General features: G+C 46.5%; 1 protein-coding gene across 5 annotated transcripts in view; it reads left to right on the top strand.

The window, feature by feature from the left end:
- The window catches only part of EXOC6B (exocyst complex component 6B), a 262,345-nt gene that overhangs the window by 126,365 nt on the left and 113,225 nt on the right, over window positions 1-22,755 (top strand). For 3 of the 5 annotated variants that reach the window (XM_018561201.1, XM_018561202.1, XM_018561200.1), the window contains exons 11-18: window positions 3,196-3,316; window positions 3,913-3,984; window positions 5,518-5,615; window positions 6,729-6,834; window positions 8,394-8,503; window positions 15,088-15,199; window positions 20,868-21,002; window positions 21,602-21,781. In XM_018561201.1, coding sequence (XP_018416703.1) covers window positions 3,196-3,316; window positions 3,913-3,984; window positions 5,518-5,615; window positions 6,729-6,834; window positions 8,394-8,503; window positions 15,088-15,199; window positions 20,868-21,002; window positions 21,602-21,781 — 934 coding nt within the window. The remainder of the gene's footprint in view (window positions 1-3,195; window positions 3,317-3,912; window positions 3,985-5,517; window positions 5,616-6,728; window positions 6,835-8,393; window positions 8,504-15,087; window positions 15,200-20,867; window positions 21,003-21,601; window positions 21,782-22,755) is intronic. The other 2 variants (XM_018561204.1, XM_018561203.1) reach the window with 1 other exon arrangement.

Raw genomic sequence — 22,755 nt, forward strand, 5'->3', positions numbered from 1 at the left:
CTATATGGCCAAATGTTTGTGAACACATGACCATCACTCCTACTATATGGCCAAATGTTTGTGAACACATGACCATCACTCCTACTATATGGCCAAATGTTTGTGAACACATGACCATCACTCCTACTATATGGCCAAATGTTTGTGAACACATGACCATCACTCCTACTATATGGCCAAATGTTTGTGAACACATGACCATCACTCCTACTATATGGCCAAATGTTTGTGAACACATGACCATCACTCCTACTATATGGCCAAATGTTTGTGAACACATGACCATCACTCCTACTATATGGCCAAATGTTTGTGAACACATGACCATCACTCCTACTATATGGCCAAATGTTTGTGAACACATGACCATCACTCCTACTATATGGCCAAATGTTTGTGAACACATGACCATCACTCCTACTATATGGCCAAATGTTTGTGAACACATGACCATCACTCCTACTATATGGCCAAATGTTTGTGAACACATGACCATCACTCCTACTATATGGCCAAATGTTTGTGAACACATGACCATCACTCCTACTATATGGCCAAATGTTTGTGAACACATGACCATCACTCCTACTATATGGCCAAATGTTTGTGAACACATGACCATCACTCCTACTATATGGCCAAATGTTTGTGAACACATGACCATCACTCCTACTATATGGCCAAATGTTTGTGAACACATGACCATCACTCCTACTATATGGCCAAATGTTTGTGAACACATGACCATCACTCCTACTATATGGCCAAATGTTTGTGAACACATGACCATCACTCCTACTATATGGCCAAATGTTTGTGAACACATGACCATCACTCCTACTATATGGCCAAATGTTTGTGAACACATGACCATCACTCCTACTATATGGCCAAATGTTTGTGAACACATGACCATCACTCCTACTATATGGCCAAATGTTTGTGAACACATGACCATCACTCCTACTATATGGCCAAATGTTTGTGAACACATGACCATCACTCCTACTATATGGCCAAATGTTTGTGAACACATGACCATCACTCCTACTATATGGCCAAATGTTTGTGAACACATGACCATCACTCCTACTATATGGCCAAATGTTTGTGAACACATGACCATCACTCCTACTATATGGCCAAATGTTTGTGAACACATGACCATCACTCCTACTATATGGCCAAATGTTTGTGAACACATGACCATCACTCCTACTATATGGCCAAATGTTTGTGAACACATGACCATCACTCCTACTATATGGCCAAATGTTTGTGAACACATGACCATCACTCCTACTATATGGCCAAATGTTTGTGAACACATGACCATCACTCCTACTATATGGCCAAATGTTTGTGAACACATGACCATCACTCCTACTATATGGCCAAATGTTTGTGAACACATGACCATCACTCCTACTATATGGCCAAATGTTTGTGAACACATGACCATCACTCCTACTATATGGCCAAATGTTTGTGAACACATGACCATCACTCCTACTATATGGCCAAATGTTTGTGAACACATGACCATCACCCCTACCTATATGGCCAAACGTTTGTGAGCAGATGACCATAACACCTACTATATGGCCAGATGTTTGTGAACACATAACCATCACACCTACCTATATGGCCAAACGTTTGTGAGCAGATGACCATAACACCGACCTAAATGACAAAATGTGTGCCAGCTCTGTAAGAATTTGACCTCAACCCTACTGAACACCTTTGGGATGAACTGAAACACCAGTTGCAAATGCAGAGGTCTTCACATTCAACATCAGTACCTGACCTCACCAGTTTGGACTGAATGGGCACAAATTCTGTCAGACACAAGGGGTGGTTGATTACTCCCCATTAATGGCCATGGTTTTTGAATGGTATGTTCAACAAGCTCATGCACTGTAGGGGAGATTGTCAGATGTCCAGAAACTTTTGGCCAAATACTGTATGAATCAGGTTTTCAGATCTCCTCCCCAGAATTGTAGTTGCATCCAACTGCCATGGACATTACAATGCCAGATAAAGGGGCCACCTTCTCCCGATGGACTCTGTGTTATGTCCCAGCATATACTCTCCTGTTATAATTAGGGATGCACCGATAACGAGTATTTGGGCAAGTACTCATACTCACCCAAGTGCTCCGATACCGGAACATGAGATCAGAAGAAGATTTCCTCTGACTGGCAGTGCCATAAGGGGAACATGGAACCGGCTTCCTGGGCAATCAGGACGGCGGGCTGCAAATATTGACCTGCCTCCCGGCTTCCTGATTGGCCGGGGAAGCCAGCTCCATGCTGATTGGCTGGGAAACCGGCTTCTTGGCCAATCAGCATCGAGCCAGCCAAACAGCCTGCTGTCATTACTTGCTGCCCGGCTTCCTGATTGGACAGGAAGCTGGCTCAATGCTGATTGGCTGGAAAGCCGGTTTCTCAGCCAATCACAATCTAGCCGACCAAACATCATGGAGCCGGCTTCCCAGGGCAATCAGGAAGCCAGGTGGCATGTCATTACCTGCTGCCCAGCTTCCTGATTGCTCGGGAAGCCGGCTCCATTCCAGCGGAAGTACCTGTATTGGTACTCGGTATCGGCGAGTAACGAAACCCAAATATCGGTACTTGATACTGAAAAAACGTTTTGGCGCATCCGTAGTTATAATATCGGCATTGTGATAGGAATACATACTGGAGTTGTCTTACTTGAAAAAGTCCCTTTTATGTAGTGAGCGCTGCTTTCCGTCTTCCCATCACTTCCAACAACTTCCTGGATTCCCAGAGTGCTTTGCATCTCTTTCCCTGCTGCTTGATGTGTCGCAATCTCAATTTATCAACACTACATATCCCATCATGCATTGCTTCCAGCACGCAATGATGATACATTGTTCAGATGTGGAAGTGCATATTCACAGGGCTGAGTGACATTGTGTCGGTGCATTGAGGACATCCATCCTATGGGCTTCTTCAATAAGTAAGTAAACGTCTAGATGGATCTGGTTATTAGGAGCGGGAGAGAACTTATAGAAATTCAGTATGGAACTACGGATTTATTTTTCGTTTTTGACTATACGTACCCTTCAATATACACTTCAAGAGTCGAAATATGCAGTGAGAAAGTCTTCGGGCTGATTTCCTACATCTTTCTGTCCTCAAATACTTACGTGTATGTTTTGGTGTCTGTCAGATTCTTTGTGGTAGAAGATCACATCCTACATACGACAGTTGGATTGGTGAATCGGGCGTACATCGATGAGCTGTGGGATTTGGCGCTGTCGAAGACCATGGCGGCGCTACGAACACATTCGGTAATTGACCCCCACATTTATTGTTTTGTGGATGCTAAAATTTTGGATAAGTCCCCGGATCGTTCTACAAGGTTATGTCATAGAAATATTATTTATAGTTGTATGTGTGTATATACAGCGTGTGTGTGTTTTGAATACTGCATTTCAATATTAATATGAAGTCAATACAGAGTCTATGTTATGGTATAGTTTGGGGTTTGGCATTACTTAGATCTATTTTTAATAGTAACTCTCAGGCAACCAGAAACTACATTTATCCCGAATCTACCAATCCCTGTGGATGCCGGATAACAGGGACTTTACTGTATACACTGTGATGGGAATTTATCACAACTGGAGCAGATTTGCACTGCAACCAATCAGCTTCTCTCTCTCATTTTCAAATCTTACCTGAGCAAACTGAAGAGAGAAGCTGATAGGTTGCCATGGGAAACTGCTCCATATTGTGTCTGCTCCAGTTTTGATAAATTCCCCCCCCCCGTGTGTGTGTGTGAGTGTACACACACTATATATATATATATTATTATTAGAAGTGTTCTTGGCTGACTTCATATGCCATCCCTCAGTCTCATTTTCTTTTCTTCTTTTTCTTTCAGTCATATTGTTCCGATCCTAACCTTGTTCTGGACCTGAAGAATCTCATTGTGCATTTTGCTGACACATTGCAGGTAAGTTGCACTTCTAAACCTTTATTACAAGTGTATCTAACACTCCACCTGCTCATTGACATCACTGGTTGCCAGGAGCCAGGTGGGACGCAAGCTCAGCTCCTGGCAACCAGTGATGTCAATGAGCTTGGCGGGAAGCTGGACAGAGTGTCACCACCCCAAGTAGTCACCACCCCAAGCTTTCCCCCATGATGGACTACAAACTCACGTTTAGTTTACTAATTTGTATTGAGATTGTAGTCCATCACAGAAGCGAGGTTGGAGCGGTGACTACTTTACAACACACACAGGGACCATGGGGAACAAAAGTAGCCTCCTCCAGAAGGAAGGACAATATCTGCACCAATTCAGAGATGATTCTACAGCGGAGTGATACACAAAATAAGATATATGTCTAATACATGTACATGTGTTAATAGTTAAGGGATTTGAATGTATTTTTAAGATTTAGCTCCTGAGTTAAGTGTCACTTTAAAGACTTCCTTTGTCCCTCAATAGACCAGAAAGATATTGAATTTCACTTAAAATGAAAACTGTACTGAGAAACATTTGGAGGTTGCCATTGCTGACCTCCCCCAACAAATACTAGGTGCCTGGCTGCTCCTGACTTAATTTTCTGACTCACTGACCTTAACTGCCCCGATTTTCGCACAGCACAAAAGGCAAGTTAGACGTGTATGTTGTCATCACAGAGGCAGCAACTGCATTTCAAGGGATTAGTAAAGACTGCTGGAAAGTTTAGTTACAAGAAACTGCTAGAAAGTTTTGCTTTAGGGTAGGGATGCACCAATACTAGTACTCGCCCATATGCTCCACTACTTGCCTCTGATACCGGAACTTCCGGTCAGAGGGAGATCTCCTTCTGACTGGCAGTACTGAGGGACCATGATCCACCTCCCGGCATTCCTGGTTGGCTAGGAAGCTGGCTTTACTTGTAGCTAGGTAACTTGGCTTCCTAACCAATCAGGAAGCGGGACGGCACATCATGACCCGCAACAATTTAAGCCGGCTTCTTAGCCAATCAGTAAGCAGGGAGGTGGGTCAGGATCTGCCATCCAGCTTCATGATTGGCTAGGAAGCTGTATGGCACCTCATGACCCGCTGCCTGGCTTCCAGGTTGGTCAGGCAGCTTCGGCAAGTGAAGCCGGTGTTCTTTCGATAGAACGTTGGCTTTCCAGGCGGTCATTAAGCCGGGTGACGGATCATGATGCGCCGCCCTTCTGCCTGATAATCGGGGCACACAGCAACGGTATCGGTACTCTATATTGGCGAGTACCGAAAACAAAAAATATCGGTACAGTGCATTCCTCCTTTAGGGTTAATTAATATGAGCTGGGTTCTGGTGGTGCCCCGGGTGGCAGAGCTGTGTTTGTTCAGTCAGTGAAAACCAACCCTGGATCATCTGCTTCCTCCCAACCAAGAACTGACCCCCATTGTAGGTAACCCATGAATGCCTAACCTGCTGCAGAACCCTTAGCCAAGCGGATATTCATGTTGATTTGTATTTGATGACATCTGATCTGTTATGTACAGGGTTATGGCTTCCCGGTGAACCATCTGTTTGACATGTTGCTGGAGGTCAGAGATCAGTACAGTGAGATCTTACTGAAGAAGTGGGCCCTGGTGTTCAGGTGGGTACTGCTGCAATACTCATCTCCCATACTAATGTGGTAACTTTTCTATAGAGCATCGCTGGGACACTGCACGTGTAACAGGGGTGCATGGCAAGCATTATCAGTGCCGGCCAGGCGCCCCTAAAAGCTGGTGAGGAAATCATGTACAGAGCCAAAAGTAAAGATGCTGAAATTGCATTGAAGCTACCCTATAGCTGAAGTGAAATACTACTCTGCTGCAGGGAATTGGTTTGTTCAACCTCAAATGGTAGAATTACTATTACCATTCAGTCTTGCACAGTTGTTCAGTCTCCTCTCTCCTACCGGAATGGCTGTCCTCTGATTGCACTGCACACCGTCAGCTTCTCATAATGTGCATTAGAAGCTGCAGCAAGTTATATAGCTGGAAGACGTCCAGCAACATCTAGCCTTATTTTTACCAGCCTGATTGTCTCTGTCCAGTCCCTTCCATTCATTGGATTTTAGTTCGTTCCATCCTGGAGGCTCAGCATCACATACAGGCATTACCTAGGGTGGTCTGCATGCAAATGCTGCCTGCTTAGGAACGCCAACCCCTCCAGACTGACAACCATCCATCAAGGTATTTTTGATATTTGCATAACTTCTCCCAAGAGCCAGCCTACTGCTTGTATCAGGACTGAGAGCACAGTTGTACTGTGGCAAGGTGCTGTGATGTTTTCAGGAAGCTATGTACAGCACCCTGCCGGCTCCTCCCACCAGCCATGATCTGCCTGCATTGTATAGAGAAACACAGTGATGATGTCACTAAAATGTGATAAAAACGGAAAGATTTTATTTAAATATTTCATTAGCATGTTGTTGAGGTGGGTGGGAGGAACCATGGAAGGCAAAAGGTAGATTGAACTCATGAGTAAAAAAACCTATGCTGGCATGAACAGTCCCTTGAACTGTTGTCTGGCAAGATTTGCATCTTCTAAGTAATACCATTTATTTGGTCATTATTGATTCATGACATCATTGATATGGCTGCTATTCAGGGATGACCTCGTAGAATGTTTGGTTTTGATTTGACCAGACTGATAGATTTGAGCTGAGAGAAAGGAACAGTAAAGTACAATAAAATCTCTTTTGATTTTTTTTTGCATACAGGAACATACTGGATGCAGATAACTACAGCCCCATCCCCGTGAGTGATGAGGCGGAATATAGGAAGATATTGGGTCAGTTCCCCGTCCAGGACCCGGAGTTAGAGAAGGTAAAACCGGCATCAATGATCACATCGGAATTCTTCATGACGTGTTGTAGTCTGCTGTGCTGCACCCCAGAACTTGACACATTTTCTTTGAATCCAGGAGCCAGCTAAAAAAGTTAGGAGCCGGGTTTTTTTCGTGAGGGTGTTTTGCAGGGGACTTTTTTTTTTTTTTAAACTTATTAGTAGGGATGCACCGACACTGGTATTTCGGTATCGAGTACCGATATTTTTTTCCGGTACTCGCAGTTACCGAATACCGAGTACCATTCAGGAAGCCAGGCAGCGTGAAATGACTCGCCACCTGGCTTCCTGATTAGCCGGGAAGCCGTCCACATGCTTCTCATCACTAGGTGACGAGAAAGCATGGAACCGGCTTTCTGGGCAATGAGGAAGCCGAGCACCGCATCATTACACGGCGCATGGCTTCCTGATTGGCCAGCTTCCGACCAATCAGGAAGCTGGGCACCGCATCATTACACGGCGCATGGCTACCTGATTGGCAGTGAAGCCGGCTCCGTGCTCTCTCGTCACAAGCCGGCTTCACGGCCAATCAGGAAGCCCGGGCAGCGTGTAATGACGCGCTGCCCGGCTTCCTGGTATCGGGCTAGGCAGCAGGGCATTTGGGCGAGTACGAGTACTTGCCCAAATACTCGGCATCGGCACAGATTCTAGTATCTGTATCGGGACCTGAAGGAGAACCAGGGGGGAAGCAGACTAATTTCTTCTCCGAACCGATGCTGCAATAAACTCTGCTGTTCTCCTCCCCGCTGCAGACTTAGACTGTCAGCGGTCTCCTTACAGGCTGTAATCGGCTGTCTGTCCCCTCTGACACAGATCGCTGCAGCCGTTTACAACCTCTAAGAAGAGACTGCTGACAGTCTGTGAGTCTGCAGCGGGGAGGAGAGCGGCAGAGTTGTTTTCGGCGGCATGTACCATGAGCCCAAAAACGTCTGCCTAAGTAAAACTCTTCTGGTGCTACCGCCTCACCCATCTCAGTAGCCAGTCGAGGCTCTGGGTGTGACTGTTAAGGCTGGGTTCACACCTGGGCGTACTATAGGTGCGTTTTTCAGCAAATTTTTTAGCACGTTTTTTCGTTCAGTGACACTCACGTTCGACGCTCATTTTTATACCTCCCTGGCGATATGATTTTTTTTTTTTCCCTCCTTAATTTTCTCTATCTTTTTTTCGGGTTGTTTTTTTTTTTTTACTTTTTAAACTTCCCGCCGGTATTTTTGGGCGTAGGGCGATTTTCAGCGTGTTTCCACGATCTTGGAATTAATGGGATTTCACTGCTTGAGCGTTTTACAGCGCTTCGATCAGCGCTGCAAAACGCCCAGGTGTGAACCAGCACTAAGTGATGGAGGTAGGGTCTAGCACCACTGGTGGGCAGCACTTGGAGCTAAGTCAAGGTTGTGTGTATGACCTGGGCCTGGGAATCCACAAGGACTCAGCAACTGATTGGTATTTATGTGAAGATGCATTTATCCAACAGGCCAGATGTGAAAAAAAAGATGGCACCCAATGTCCATACAAGTACCTGATGTTCTCTTTTTTGTGTGCAGCAACCCTTCCCGAGAAAATTCCCCTTTTCCGAATTTGTGCCAAAAATCTACAGTCAAATCAAGGAATTTATATACGCCTGCCTGAAGTTCTCCGAGGACTTACATTTAAGGTAACAACATCTTTACTGTGGTCAGAGGTTTGTACTCATAGACACTGACAGAGTGCATGGGGTTCCGGTGAGATTTAAGGGTTTGTGCTTTTTAAGGGGTTTCTAATAGCCCAACTGCAGCAAGCATACAGGGATCAGCCATGACACTTTGACTCAAAGAACAACCGGGCGCCTTTCCTGGTGCACATAAACCTTTTATTGATTAAAATCGTATACAGAAACATACTCACAAATGAAGCCTAGATTAGGAACATCATATGGACTAGTGATCCTTAGTGACCTTTCTGCTGTGGATGTACAAAGGAGAGATCACGGAGACACTCAGGGAACTCTGTTCTCCTCAGAGTCCCACTGCCCCTGCTGAATGTGTTTTCGGGGACACGCCCCCTTCCTCAGGCGGCCCGGTTGTTCTTTGTTTCTTATGCAGCCCTCTGGATCCCCTGACTGAAACAGGGCATCCTCTACTGGAGTGAGTGAAGCATTCCCGGCTTGAGGAAGGTTCTTTCTGACGCTGGTCGGTGTGCTTTTTGGATAACCTTATGACTGCTGAGAGGTGACGGGAATCATATTGATTATCTCATTACAATGTCACCTGGAAGTGGGGAAAGGGATGGAGCCAGGATGCACTATGGGAAGAAGACAAGCGGAGGCAGTGTGATGCTTTGGGCAATGTTCTGATAGGAAACCTCGGGTCCTGCCATTCATGTGGATGTTACTTTGTCACGTACCACCGACCTAAACATTGTTACTGACCAAGTACACCCCTTCATGGAAACGGTATTCCCTGATGGCAGTGGCCTCTCTCAGCAGCATAATGAGCTCTGACACACTGCACAAATGATTCAAGACGGGTTTGAGGAACACAACAAGTCTGAGGTGATGACTTGGCCTCCAAATTCTCCAGATCTCAGTCCAATCGATCATCTGTGGGATGTGCTGGAAAAACAAGTCCGATCCATGGAGGCCGATCACCTCACAACTTCCAGGACTTAAAGGATCTGCTATTGATGGGTTGGTGCCAGATACCACAGCGTACCTTCAGAGGTCTAGTGGAGTCCATGCTCCGATGGGTCAGGGCTGATCGGTGTATATTTTTTAAAAGCACCTGGCACAAAGGTGTAAATAACCTTGAAAGCCTTTCTATAATTCATATCAGGAGCTTATGTCAGGCATGACGCTTTGAATGTGCTCTCAAGCTGCACATTACATCTAAATGGCTGAATATACAAATCAGAGACATATGTTTACTGATTCACCCGCAGAAGGATTTATAATTTGGGCAATCATACTTGTGGTACACACCCGCGGTAGTCAGTGAGATCACTCTGCTACGTGCTGGTTTATCATGTCTGTTTCCTGGGTCAACTTTACTGCTTTCTTAGTCAGCCACCTGAACAGAGGGAGTGGTGTCCATTTATTGTCCAGTGATGAGGCTGGAGACAGAGAAAGGACATTGAAAGCCACAAAGTTGCTGTGGTAGCTGTGCGGAAAAATCACAAAGTGCCCGGGACTAGTCACCTGTATTGCCTGTGGTCTCCCTGCAGCTGATCTTTTCCCAATGACTAACTTTGTTCTGCCTGGTGTGTCTATGTGGAGGAACCCATCTTGGTGGAGGAGCAAGGCTTCGCTTCCTTATTTCAGATGTCAGGGACAGCTGTGACAACCATCAGCTGGAGGAGAGGAGAAAGCACAGGTGAACTTAGCAGAAGCAGGGAGATTCTTGCACTGCATGACCTCGGGTACGGCTTCCTCTCCAGCAAGGAGAATAATGAGCATAGCAGTAGTGACATCACCAAATCTAGTGAGCAGTGCCTTAGATGATCTCACACTGCAGATCTACAACTATATAGAACTGGAGTAACCCATCACTGTCAGGAAGCACACTGCTATTTTTTTTAGGAGGTATTCAAGGAAGGGAGTGCTGCCTAGACACACTTCTTTCTAACATTTCTAAATGTTCAGGCCTACTCTATTGCAGAATTAGATCATAACGCCTGTCATGTGCTTTGCTTGGAAGTGAAGCAGAGGTGTGTAAATTGCAATGTCTAGAGGACCGGAGTAAAGCACTTTTACTTACCTGATCCCTGCTCCCCCCTGCCAGTCTCTGATCTCCTCTCTCCCCTACACTCTGGTTGGCGGAATGTCCCACGGCATCCTCACATCTAATGCAGATCTATGGAACCTCCATTAGACATTGGCGGTCCTCAGACTGCTGGAGCGAAGGGGAGAAGAGGCTGCAGGGACCTCCCTAGCCATCCGGAGGGAGCCAGCAGGAGCATGGATCAGATAAGTAAAACAGCTTTTTCTTGTCCCTGAGGCATAAAAGAGCATTTAACCCTTGCAGTGCATGGGTAGCCCCACTGCAGGGGTCGTTTTTTGGTTTGCCTGAGATAGGCTTTAAGGTGAAAAATAAATGTCAAAGCGATCAATTAAAATAAACTGGAAAAGAAGAGCATTGCCGTGATTTATGTTAGTCTTTTATTATTATTATACAGGATTTATACCGCGCCAACCGTTTGCGCCGCACTTTACAATATAAGGAGGACGTTACAATCACAATACAATCCAAGACAAGATGGTAAGGAGGGCCCTGCCCCTGAGGGCTTACCATCTAAAAACCTCATGTCATCCAGTTAGATTCTACATCTACTTTAAAGAATGAAGCTGAGGTTGGGGTCATTGATGTGGGGCAATCATGTAGGGTGGGTTTATAATCTTTGGCCTTCCCAATGACAACAATTCACAAAGTACTGAAGACAGAGTGTGGCCACCCCAGAGCCTGCTCCTTTCAAAGGAAAAAATGGCAGCCTCCATATTTCAGATTTCACTGGTATGGTCCATTGGCAATTGATCCTTGACTCTCTGGTGCATGGTACTACAGTGTCCTTGGAGGCAGGGCTGTCCCTATATTGAGGCAGCCTGAATCTGTTTCCTCAGTCGGCTCGTGTGGGGGCAGCAGGCAGAGGGCATGGTCGCTCTGCTGCACAGTGTTTACAAGTGTGCCTGCCACCCCCTTGCCGGCAAGAGCGTCCCAGGATGCTAAGAGCCAGGTAGGGAGATGTGTAAGGGCCATGCACATCTTTCCGCCCAGCTCTTAGCAACCTGGGAAGCTCTTGCTGATGTCACTGGTTGCCAGGAGTTTGGCGGGATCCCGTCCCTCTGTCGTCTCAGACCTCAAAAAAGCTAGGGATGCCCTGCTTGGCGGACACCTTTCATAGCCTCATATGGAATGCACACCTAAACTGCTGCATGCAGCAATTTGCAAGCTGCACAGCATCATCTTCAGGGATTTCATGACTTTCATGAGCTTAGACTTTCTTGTGGCAGCTCTCCTCATATATTATTACAGCTAGTGGAATAGAACCCCAGCTGTCTTCCCCTGGCCGTGTCTGGCACATAGCATTAGAAGCAGGGGTGTCACTGTGTAACATGATGTCTCTATTGATCTTCCTCTGACACTTCAGCCGATCCCGCCAGCCCCCATGTTGTGGTGTCAGGTAAGTGGCTAAGGCTTTCTTGTGTTTTCCCAGGTCATGTCCAGACGGCTAATCTCCAGCGCTTATCAGCTACAGGAGGATAAGAGTGAAAAGGTCATATGACCCCGGGGCCCTCTGCCTGATATTGGAGTAAGCTGCCTCCATCTCGGGGCCTGCCTCAGGAGATAACCCCGCTTATCCTTTCTGACCTTCTAGATGGCTGCTGACAGATCAAAGCAGCTTACGTTAGCCAGGCTTTTGTTCCGTTCATTGATATTACACTTAGCTGAATTCCACTTCTGTGTGAATGTCAGGGATCCTGCATGACGTGACTGTCATGGCCTTGTCTCCCTTCAGCTAATTACAGGATAGCTGGCATAGCTTGAACTTCGAGGCCGCCACCACCATTCATGGAGGTGCTCTGCCTGCCCTTAGACAGGTCATTCTGTTGTAAGGCCTCATATTGCAATCTTCGAATCTGTCTCGGCAATCAAACTCAATACCTGATTAGAGATCATGTGCCTCTTGTGAAACTCCATCCGAAATAACAAATGCACCATTGGAATATGCAGCTAGTGGCCACTTGTTTTCGATACATCTATCCAGCACATGATGGACAGCCATACTGCTTAATTTGTATTAATGTGCCAAGAAACCAATTCCTGCACCTATAAATCCATAGCCTGAACCCTGGACACAAGAAAGGATGGATACATGGTATTAAAAGCAAACAAATAAATACAACAAACGGCGAAAGCGCACTCACTGCTGGGTAAAAACCCTTTAAAGGCGCTAAAAACGTGTGCAAGGGGGTTCAGTGTGCAAGCTCTAACTAAAACAGGGAGAGGAACCCTGTGAATACACAAATAAAATCACACAATGAAAGAGCGCCACTACTGTGGAGAGAACTCACGTTACTCCCCCACCAATTACATCTATTTGAACAACGGTTGACTCCTCCCAGCTGTCAGATTTAAATACTGGCAAGATATCCCGCCACCTTTACTGCACCACTGACTTAGGCTTGAAAAAGAGGCAGAGCCTCGAAACGCGTAGCCGCTGTCATTGGACACTATCCTTGTCCATTTCTTTCCTCCTCCCTCGTTTATGACATCTTCGAGATACCGCTCGCACAGACCCCTGAGGTCCCCGAACGGTCCGGCACTGACATCGCCTTATACTCTTGTACCCGTGGCTCAGCCTGGCCAACTGAGACCGCGTTGTTCAAACGACTACCCTTCACAGCTCTCAGACTGTTCCTCTACATCCACTCCCGGCACCGTAAGACCAGCTCACATGCGACATGCTGACAACAGTAACGTGAGTTCTCTCCACAGTAGTGGCGCTCTTTCATTGTGTGATTTTATTTGTATACATGGTATGCACAGCAAATTCTGAACTTTCCATCTGTATGTCATAGCAAAAAGGTCAGGTACCTTTTTTCCAGTCTTCAGTCATTGAGTTTTGCTGATCCTGAAATCACTGTGGCGTCATTGTTTGTTGGCAAAAGTGGATTCCGGTGTGGTGTTCTGCTGTTGTAACCCGTACCTACTTTTAGCATATGGTTTTTTAATTGAAATTAGTAAAGCATCGATACAAATAAAGCAATGTCATCAAAGTTATGAATCATAGCATTAGGTAAATTGTGCAGTTTTCACATATGAATATAGTATCGAGAGAACATTCAGGTGTATATATCTTAACATTATAACTGTGTATAGGAATAAAGCAAAATAAAACACTATATTTAACTCAAATAGTAGTACCTATGTTTATAAAGATACCTGTTCGGGTATATAAACGTGGTAACCCATACTCTTAAGTCAAATCAGAATTCCCGGTTCTGATAAAATGTTAAAAGTAAACAGCTCGGTGCTTGTAAAAAAAGCAGCAGCTGTCCCTTGCAGAAGGTACCCTAGATCAGAGGTTCTCAACCTGTGTAACCTCCGGACCCACATTTGAAATGGGTCATTAAGTCGTGACCCAAGTCGCAGTACCGCGGGTTCCGGTGCGTGTGATGGAACTGTGGGTGGGAGGTGCGTTTGGGGTGTTGGCAATGCGAATGGCAATGCATAGCACCTCCCACACCAGAACGCGCAATAGGTGAGATTGCATGGTAGAGTGCATTATTCGCACAGGACTCTGTGATTAACACACTGTGCTAGTGTGAACGGGCGCTCAAAAACACATAACACACACACACAACCACAGACACAATCTCACAGACAATCTCACACACTCACTCCAAAAAAATAATATATATTAAGTTCCACCCAGTCTGCCTACCTTACGAGAACTGGAGGGGATCCTCAGCCTGGGGTCCAGTGTGGGCTGCTGTGCTGTGATGGAGCTCCATCCATATGTGCATTGCTTATACAGCTCACTTGCGTGCTCTGTACAGGAGCCGGGAGCCAGAATATGACTGAATTCTGGTCCAGGCACCTCTACAGGACAAGCTAGGAGCAGTAAGCAATGCAAGCATGGATGGAGCTCCCTCACAGCCATACCCCCAGCCCACCCCTCCTTAAGCTGACACTCGGCACTGGACAGTATATTTTGAATGGCTGCTCAGCTGAAGAACTGACAGTGCTGCACTAGTGGGAGACTGAGGAGCCTCTCACCTAGCGCAGTGAAAGGCCCACACTGACCCACTTTTGGGTTACGACCCAAACCCAGCAGTTGAGAACCACGGCTCTAGATGTCGCCAGTTTTCAGGGTTTAATGACAGCCAGTGGTAATAATCACACTACCTCTGAGCCCAGGCTGTCCAGGCCCTCCCTCTTGTGATGTATCATTAAGCTGCGTGGACTCAAAGTACTACTGCACTGAATGGTACCGAAACCTTTTATGAGTGCCGTTCAGTGCAGGAGGAAGGTCCACTCACTACCGCCACCGGAAGAGAAGAGGAAGGACCTCTGACGTCACTGGACTGACCAGAAGACCATTAGGGGCGGTTTTACTTGTGGCTGCAAATGACTAAACATTCCCCTCATTCAAAGTGAAAGAGTAATAATTGTTTCCTGTATTATTTGTAATTTGTAAGTGTTGTATGCATGTGGTTAGAGAATCCTGGTTTTGTATCATTCTTTTGTATTTGTCATATTTCAGCTCTACGGAAGTGGACGACATGATCAGAAAATCCACAAATTTACTACTGACTCGAACACTCAGCAACTGCCTTCAGAATGTCATCAAGAGAAAGAATGTTGGCCTTACGGAGGTGGGTAAAGGGCTCGCAAGGTTGTAAGTGGGGATGCACCGATACTCGACCAAATGCTCCGATACTTACCCCTGATACCGGAAGTTCCGGTCAGAGGGAGATTTCCTCTGACCGACAGTGCCGCGAGGGAACATGGAGCCGGCTTCCCCGGTCATTCCCGCCGCCTGGCCTCCTGATTGGCCGGGAAGCCAGCTCCATGCTCGCGGAAGTACCTGTATTGGTATGGGCGAGTACTGAAAGATCAATATAATGGACAACTATACCGCTTCATTGGTGTTAATGTGCCAAGAAAAATCAGTATCGGTGCATCCCTAGTCATAGGACAGCATACAATTCACAGAAGTATAGTGGAATCATCTCGTGTAATTAGGAAACACCTCTCATCACTGAAAGCACTGCAACAGAAAGACAAGAGGTGTTTTTTTCAATATTATGGAATGTCTTATGTGCTTTTTAAAGCGATAGTTAAAGTGACACTAAACTCAGGAGATAAATCTTAAAAATGCATTGAAGTCCCCTAACTAATAACAACAATGTATCCTATTTGTGTATTACTCGGCTGTAGATCCTCAAATCATCTCTGAATTGGTGCTGACACTGTCCTTCCTTCTGGAGGGGGGCTACATTTGTTCCCCATGGTCCCTGTGTGTGTTGTAATGTAGCCACCGCTCCAAGCTTGCTCCTGTGATGGACTACAATCTCATGTTTAGTTTACTCATTTGTATTGAGATTGTAGTCCATCACAGGAGTGATCTTGGAGCGGTGACTACTTCACAACACACACAGGGACCATGGGGAACAAAAGTAGTCGCCGTCCAGACAATGTCAGCACCAATTCAGCGATGATTTGAGGACCTACAGCCGAGTGATACACAAATAAGATACATTGTTGTTATTAGTTAAGGTACTTCAATGTATTTTTAAGGTTTAAAGGAGAACTATGGGGTTAGGGTTTTTCCCCATAGTTCTCCTTAGGGTAACGGGAGGACACAAACTAGCGTCCTCCCGTCACCCTAGGCTCAGTATACTGCGAGCTGTTGCTCACGGTATACTGAGACCCCGCAGCTGAAGCGGATCCCGACAATTATGCCGGGATCCGCCCAGCTGCGTGACTGACAGCTGGCTCTGCCTATCTAGAGGCAGAGCCAGCTGTACCCGCCCCCTCCCCCGTCCGTTCCGCCAGTCAGCGCTGGAGGATCGGAGCGGGGAGGGGGGAATCCAGCCCCTCCCCTGTCACGGCAGAGAGCCGTGACAGGATCGAGAGGTGAGCGAACGCCGGTATGTGTTCGCTCACCTCCCGATCTACTGAGCCGACCTGTGACAGTCTCATTGTCACAGGTCGGCTAGAACTATGAGGTGAGTGAAAAGCACTCACCTCATAGTTCTCCTTTAACGCCTCAGCTTAGTGTCACTTTAACACATATCAGCTGGCCTTAAAGTCCATTTAAAACCACATGTCTATGGAAGACTTCCCTGTACAGTTTCACTGCAGAGAAAACTGTTGACACCCTGTTACAGGAAGTGGGAAAATAATGGCTCTACAAGCAGAATCATTGGGCACTTAAAGAGGAACTTTACCCACCCATTTAATGTATCACATTTTTTGGTAATAATTAGGGTACTTGAATGTATTTGTAAGATTTAAATTGTAAGTTTAGTGTCACTTTAACAGCTATCGAGGTAGGATATCAGCCACACAGGGAGTGCATTGTTTTCAGGAGTCCGCTGAATCATAGACATGCACTATGAGAGAGAAGGACTAGTAAAACAGGAAGAAGAAGCTGGGTTTGTAATGAGTATGGCTGCCCTCCTGTTCACAATGCAGCGTATTGCCAGACGTACATGGCTGCCCCTCCGAATGATTGAGTTCAGGTGTCTCCGGTGAAGGGTGCTGTAAATGCCGCAGCATACAAAGACGTGGTTCTGGAATGAGATGTTGAACAAACTCGTTTAGTTGTGATAGTCAGGTGTCCACAACCTTTATCTCTGTATATTGTGATAATGAACTCCATATACACACAAGGTTTTGGAAGTGTTAACGTGAATGGATTGGATTATTTCATGTACGTTAAACATGTATACCTAACAAAAACATTGGCAAGCCTTTGCATTCCCTTCAAGTTATTTGGGATACAGACAGAGTTCATGTTTGATTTGTGCAGGGAAAGCCCCATTTCCTCCACCCACCTACATGTAGAGGAACCTTGAACTCTAGTTATCCCCTGTGGCGGGAGCCCTGGCGTGTCAGGCCCGTGTTTGTAGCAGCACCGCGTGTTTATTCGGCAACCAGACAGCCACCTAACGATTTTGGTCAGGCGTAAAGTTGTGCACGCCGCTTGAACGCTCGGGATCTCCTCTGCCATCTGTTTGCCACACGTCTTCCCCCGGCTGTGTTTTCTCTGGGATGGACTCCGCACATAGCTTGTAATGCTCTCCTTGCCGTGAAAGAACGCCGGGACAATAGCCCCCTGATTGCTGCTGGGATGGAGAAAAGGACGCCACAGACATCCCCTCGCTCTGCTGTCTGCCATTCGAGCGCATCCTATTCATACCAGCAACGCCTCGCAGTCTCCTTCATGTCTATAGCCTAGTCACAGGTCGCACTTTGTATGCGATTGTTCACTTTGCAAACCGTAAGATCTTAAAGTCTGCAAATAACAGGAAGGCTTTGAACACAAACATCTGTTTATGTGATCATTGTCCGACCCACTGGGTTATAGAGTTCAGTTCCTTAAAGCTGAACGCCGGTCAGATATAAAAGACATTATTTAACGCCGCTCGGTATTTCAAAATAAATGCAAGTCACGTATTAATAAACTCAAGGAGTGCAAGTGCCTAAATCAGCCGCTATCCAATCCTGTGTGCAGCCACGTTCAGACTGGGAGAGGGAGAAGCAGAACAAGGAACCAAGGAGCTCATCACTTCCCTGAACTTCCTGTCAAGTACGAGATCACAAGACACAGCAGTCTCCAGTAAGGATGGACTCGGGCGTGTTCGCAGCTCCACGTGCCAGGAAGCTGACAGCGCGCAGCGCCAATCACAGGTACTGAGACATTTTCCAGGTCCGCAGCTGCAGAGATTGGAAAATGTCTCAGTGACTGTGATTGAAGCTGTCAGCTTCCTGGCGGGCTCGGCACGTGGAGCTGCGAATATGCCCGAGCCCATCACTAGTCTCCAGTAGCTCTCTATCTGCTATCTTAGGGAAGGAAAGAGCAGGAAAGTGGCTTGCCCTGCCGTGTCTGTGTATTTGTGTAGAGACCCACACAGCTTACTAGCACACACAAGCTGGCGCCATAGAACCGTGCAAGGGAAAGGATCACAAGGAACACAGTCTCCAGCAACTGTCTATCTACTAGCTTGGAGAAGCGAAGAGAGGGGAGTAGCGGAGTGTCTTGCCTTGTTGTGTCTGTGTATTTGTGTAGAGACACACACAGCTACTGGCACACACAAGAGTGACTCCATAGGACCCTGCAAGGGAAAGGAGTCACCCTAGAACAGGATATCAGGACCAGTGCACAGGGGACCAGCTGATTCTGCAAGAAATGAAAACTTTTAAACATTTAGAAGCGGCATCCATTGTAAGCGATTTGACCAGCTTTAGAAATCACTTAAAAACCTTTTGACTTTAATATCACTTTACGGTTTTCTTCCCTTCCTATAAGCCAATGCAGGTTCTAAAGGAAGTCGTAGATCATTGCAGAATTGCAAGTGTCAGCCATGCTGAGGAGAAACCTGACCGTATGCTAACATTCTGCTCAATCACTAGAGCTATTTCACACGGCCGTACCGTGTTTCCCCGAAAATAAGACAGTGTCTTATTTTTTTTTTTTGCACGAAAAAAGACACTAGGTCTTATTTTCGGGGGATGTCTTACCTGGCTGGGGGAGGACCGGACGAGGTCCCGGAAGGCGGCGTGCTGTTGCCGGTCCCGGTGTCGGCTGATGATATTCAGTTTCCATCGGGCGTGTGGGCGGGAGCTGCGGCCGTCGGGCGTGTAGGCGGGAGCTGCGTCTGGCGTGTGGGCGGGGCGGAAGCTGCGGCCGGCTGGGGTGTGGGCGGGCCTGTGGGCGGGGCGGGAGCTGTGGCCGGTCTTTAGATTCAAAATTCAGTTTATGTGCAGCTACCCCGAAAGTAAGACCTAGCGGATTTCTGTAATATAAGACCTACCACCGAACTAAGTCTTATTTTCGGGGTAGGTCTTATATTACAGAAATCCCTGAAGATAGTGCTAGGTCTTACTTTCGGGGAAACACGGTATACGAGTAGACGCACTTTATGTAAATAAGCCACTTAAAGAGGAGAAAGGAATTCTGGGTAAATGCCATTTCTTTTTTAAAGGAGAACTATGGGGTCAGGGCTTTTCCCCATAGTTCTCCTTCGGGTAACGGGAGGACACAAACTAGCGTCCTCCCGTCACCCTAAGCTCAGTATACCGCGAGCTACAGCTTGCGATATACTGAGACGCCGCAGCCGGAACAGATCCCGACAATTATGTCTGGAATAATGACAGACCTGTAAGGAGCCGTCTCACCACTGCGTCTATAAAGCATCACAGAATTTGCTGACTGGCAATGCTGACCTGTGCCCAGTACCATGTTGACCTGCTGAGTCTCATCAGCCCGGGCTGGGTTGCTGGTAGCTATTGGCTGTTGTGTTACACAGTGAACGTCATTGAAGGGTGACAAGCCTGTGGGTCTAAACTGTCAGGCAGTCAGTAGAACAAGGATACTTTGGTTGCTGTCCAAGCATGTCCAGGTTTCTTGCATGTGTGTGTTTTGTCCTAGTTTGTTGTTAGTACGTCTGTTTGTACATTCCTCTCGTAGCCCACGTGACGTGACTTGATGAACATATAACCGGATCACTATCTGTTCAGGCTGAATACCTGCACTACTACTGCTCTCTGTGACCGGTTTAAACTTGGGCTTCTCTCTTAGCACATGTCTCCAGTGGGCACCTGCAGCAGTGGTACCCAACTGGTTGTACGAGGGGCACAGTCTAGTCTCTGAGCATGTTCCTGCAGCTTCATAGGAACCCAGCAACATCGTGCTAAATACACTGCCTGGCCAAACCAAGTCACACACTAATATGTAGCTTTGATTTGCGACACACATTCTCTGTGGCATCATTTCAGTGAGCTTATGCAATGTCACAACATATATTTCCATCCAGAGTTACATTCATTTTTCACTAAGATCTTGTATTGATGATGGGAGAGTCGGAGCACGGCGTAAAGTCTTCTCCAGCACATTCCAAAGATTCTCAATGGGGTTCAGGTCTGGACTCTGCGGTGGCCAATCCATGTGTGACAATAATGTCTCATGCTCCCTGAGCCACTCTTTCACAATCTGAGCCCGCTGAATCCTGGCATTGTCAACTTGGAATATGCCCAATGTGCCATTACAGTCTCATTGTCACAGGTCGGCTAGAACTATGAGGTGAGTGAAAAGCACTCACCTCATAGTTCTCCTTTAAGTCTGTCTTGCCTTACAGGTTAACTTTGAGGTGGACTTGCTAAGTGTTTTCCCCGGACATTTATGTCATGCCAAGGAAGAAGAGTGTCCACAAGGAGCTAGTATTTTTACCCTTCACATTTATAGTTGTTTTTTAACTTGTTTTTAACTTTGTAAATGACTACATTACCCGCTAAGCATATCTTTTTATTTCATAGCTTGTACAGATTATCATCAACACCACCCATCTGGAAATCTCCTGCAAGTTCCTGGAAGAGTTTATCACTAATATTACCAATGTCCTGCCAGAGACTGTACACACCACCAAGCTGTATGGTCTGACTACCTTCAAGGTGAGTGTTTGTCCTGGGAGGGGAAGTGGTCACATAACGGATATTAACCAGTTAAGCTCCAGAGCCATTTTTACATTTCAGCTATGGCCTCTTAAAGTGGACCTGAATTCAATAAGTAAAGATTTACTATGTTACAGGGAACATTTTGAAATAAGTTGCAGAGTGCATTAGAAGCTGCAGCAAATCAGATAGAGCAGCTCATCTCCTGGCTGGAGGACATGCAGCATTATCCCGCACTTTCCTCCCCGGTCCGACTTTTCCTGGCCTGCCCCTTTCATTCATTGGATTTCAGTTCTTTCAATTATGGCGGCTCAGGATCACATGTGGGCATTACCTAGGGTGGTCTGGATGCAACCAGGGAAGGCAATATATATGCATTTTACATGGGGGGGGGAGGGTGACTATCTGTCTTGAGTGATTAGAATTTATTGTACCTTCAAGCTTCCAACAGCAATGTGCAGTGTGAAACCTCAGACATTCTGAAGAATCTGATTAGCCTGTTGTGTTGAGTAAGGCTCAATAAGTGACTGGGTCAGAGCACGGAAGTGTCAGTGGACCATTCTACGTGCCTTACTAAAACTGGCATTTGTCCTTTGCAGGATGCCCGGCAAGCTGCAGAAGAAGAGATTTACACCAACCTGAACCAGAAAATTGACCAGTTCCTTCAACTGGCTGACTACAACTGGATGACCCTAGAATCCAGTGAGAGGGCCAGTGATTATCTGGTGGACCTTGTTGCTTTCCTCAACAACACATTTGCAGTGTTCACCCACCTGCCTGTAAGTAGATTTGTAACTACGTAAAGGAGGGGGGAGGGCATGGTTATGGTTTTGGAATGGGATGTCCAACAAGTTCAAATAGGTGTGTGGCAAATTTTTGCCACAAGGTTGGAAGGGCACAGTTCAAAATGCCTTTTGTATACACTTGCATTAACACCACTTCACTGGAAACAACTGAACTCAATAGTTTAGAGGTTTGTCCACATACACCATATAGTAAACCATATAACATATTATATTCATAATCATGCAATAAGGTTTTTGGACTACAGTCCAAGTGCCAAAACCCGATGAGGAGTCCCTTACCTTAGGAAGTGGCACTGCCTGGGTGCATTATAAAGGCTGGCTAGAACTATTCCTTGAGGCAGTTTTTTCAAAATATATTGTATATTAGAGTTAAGCCAGGAGAGCTCCTACCACAGGCCTGACTCTCCACTGAAATTCAAGCCAGCTGGTCCTGTGGAAAGACGTAGCTTTGCAAATAGCCAATTCTGGTGACTGCAAGAAAATTTGATAACTTTCCTCTAAAGCAGGGGTGCCCTTTAGGTCGATCACGATCTACCGATTGCAAAGCAAACACTGGTAGATCGTGATCGGCTCACTGTCCTGAGCTCCCTCCCGTAATGCTAATGCAGACGAATGTGTCAGACGCTGCAGGCGGGAAGGGGTGGGACGCCCCTCCCAGTCTGCAGCATTGGGCACATTCGGCCAGACAAACACTGCAAAAGGACAGGACAGCGCACATGAGAGAAGAGCCGGGAAGCTGCTGCAGTGCAGGTAAGGAAAAACAGTCAGGAGAGAGAAGAGAGAGCCAGGAGAGACCGTCAGAGGAGAGAGAGGAAGAGACAGTCAGGAGAGAGAGAGGAAGAGACAGGCGAGAGAGAAGAGACAGGCGAGAGAGAAGAGACAGGCGAGAGAGAAGAGACAGGCGAGAGAGAAGAGACAGGCGAGAGAGAAGAGACAGGCGAGAGAGA

The sequence above is a fragment of the Nanorana parkeri genome, unplaced genomic scaffold, assembly GCF_000935625.1.
Source record: "Nanorana parkeri isolate BGI_ZX_2015 unplaced genomic scaffold, ASM93562v1 scaffold507, whole genome shotgun sequence".
NCBI classification, from domain to species: domain Eukaryota; kingdom Metazoa; phylum Chordata; class Amphibia; order Anura; family Dicroglossidae; genus Nanorana; species Nanorana parkeri.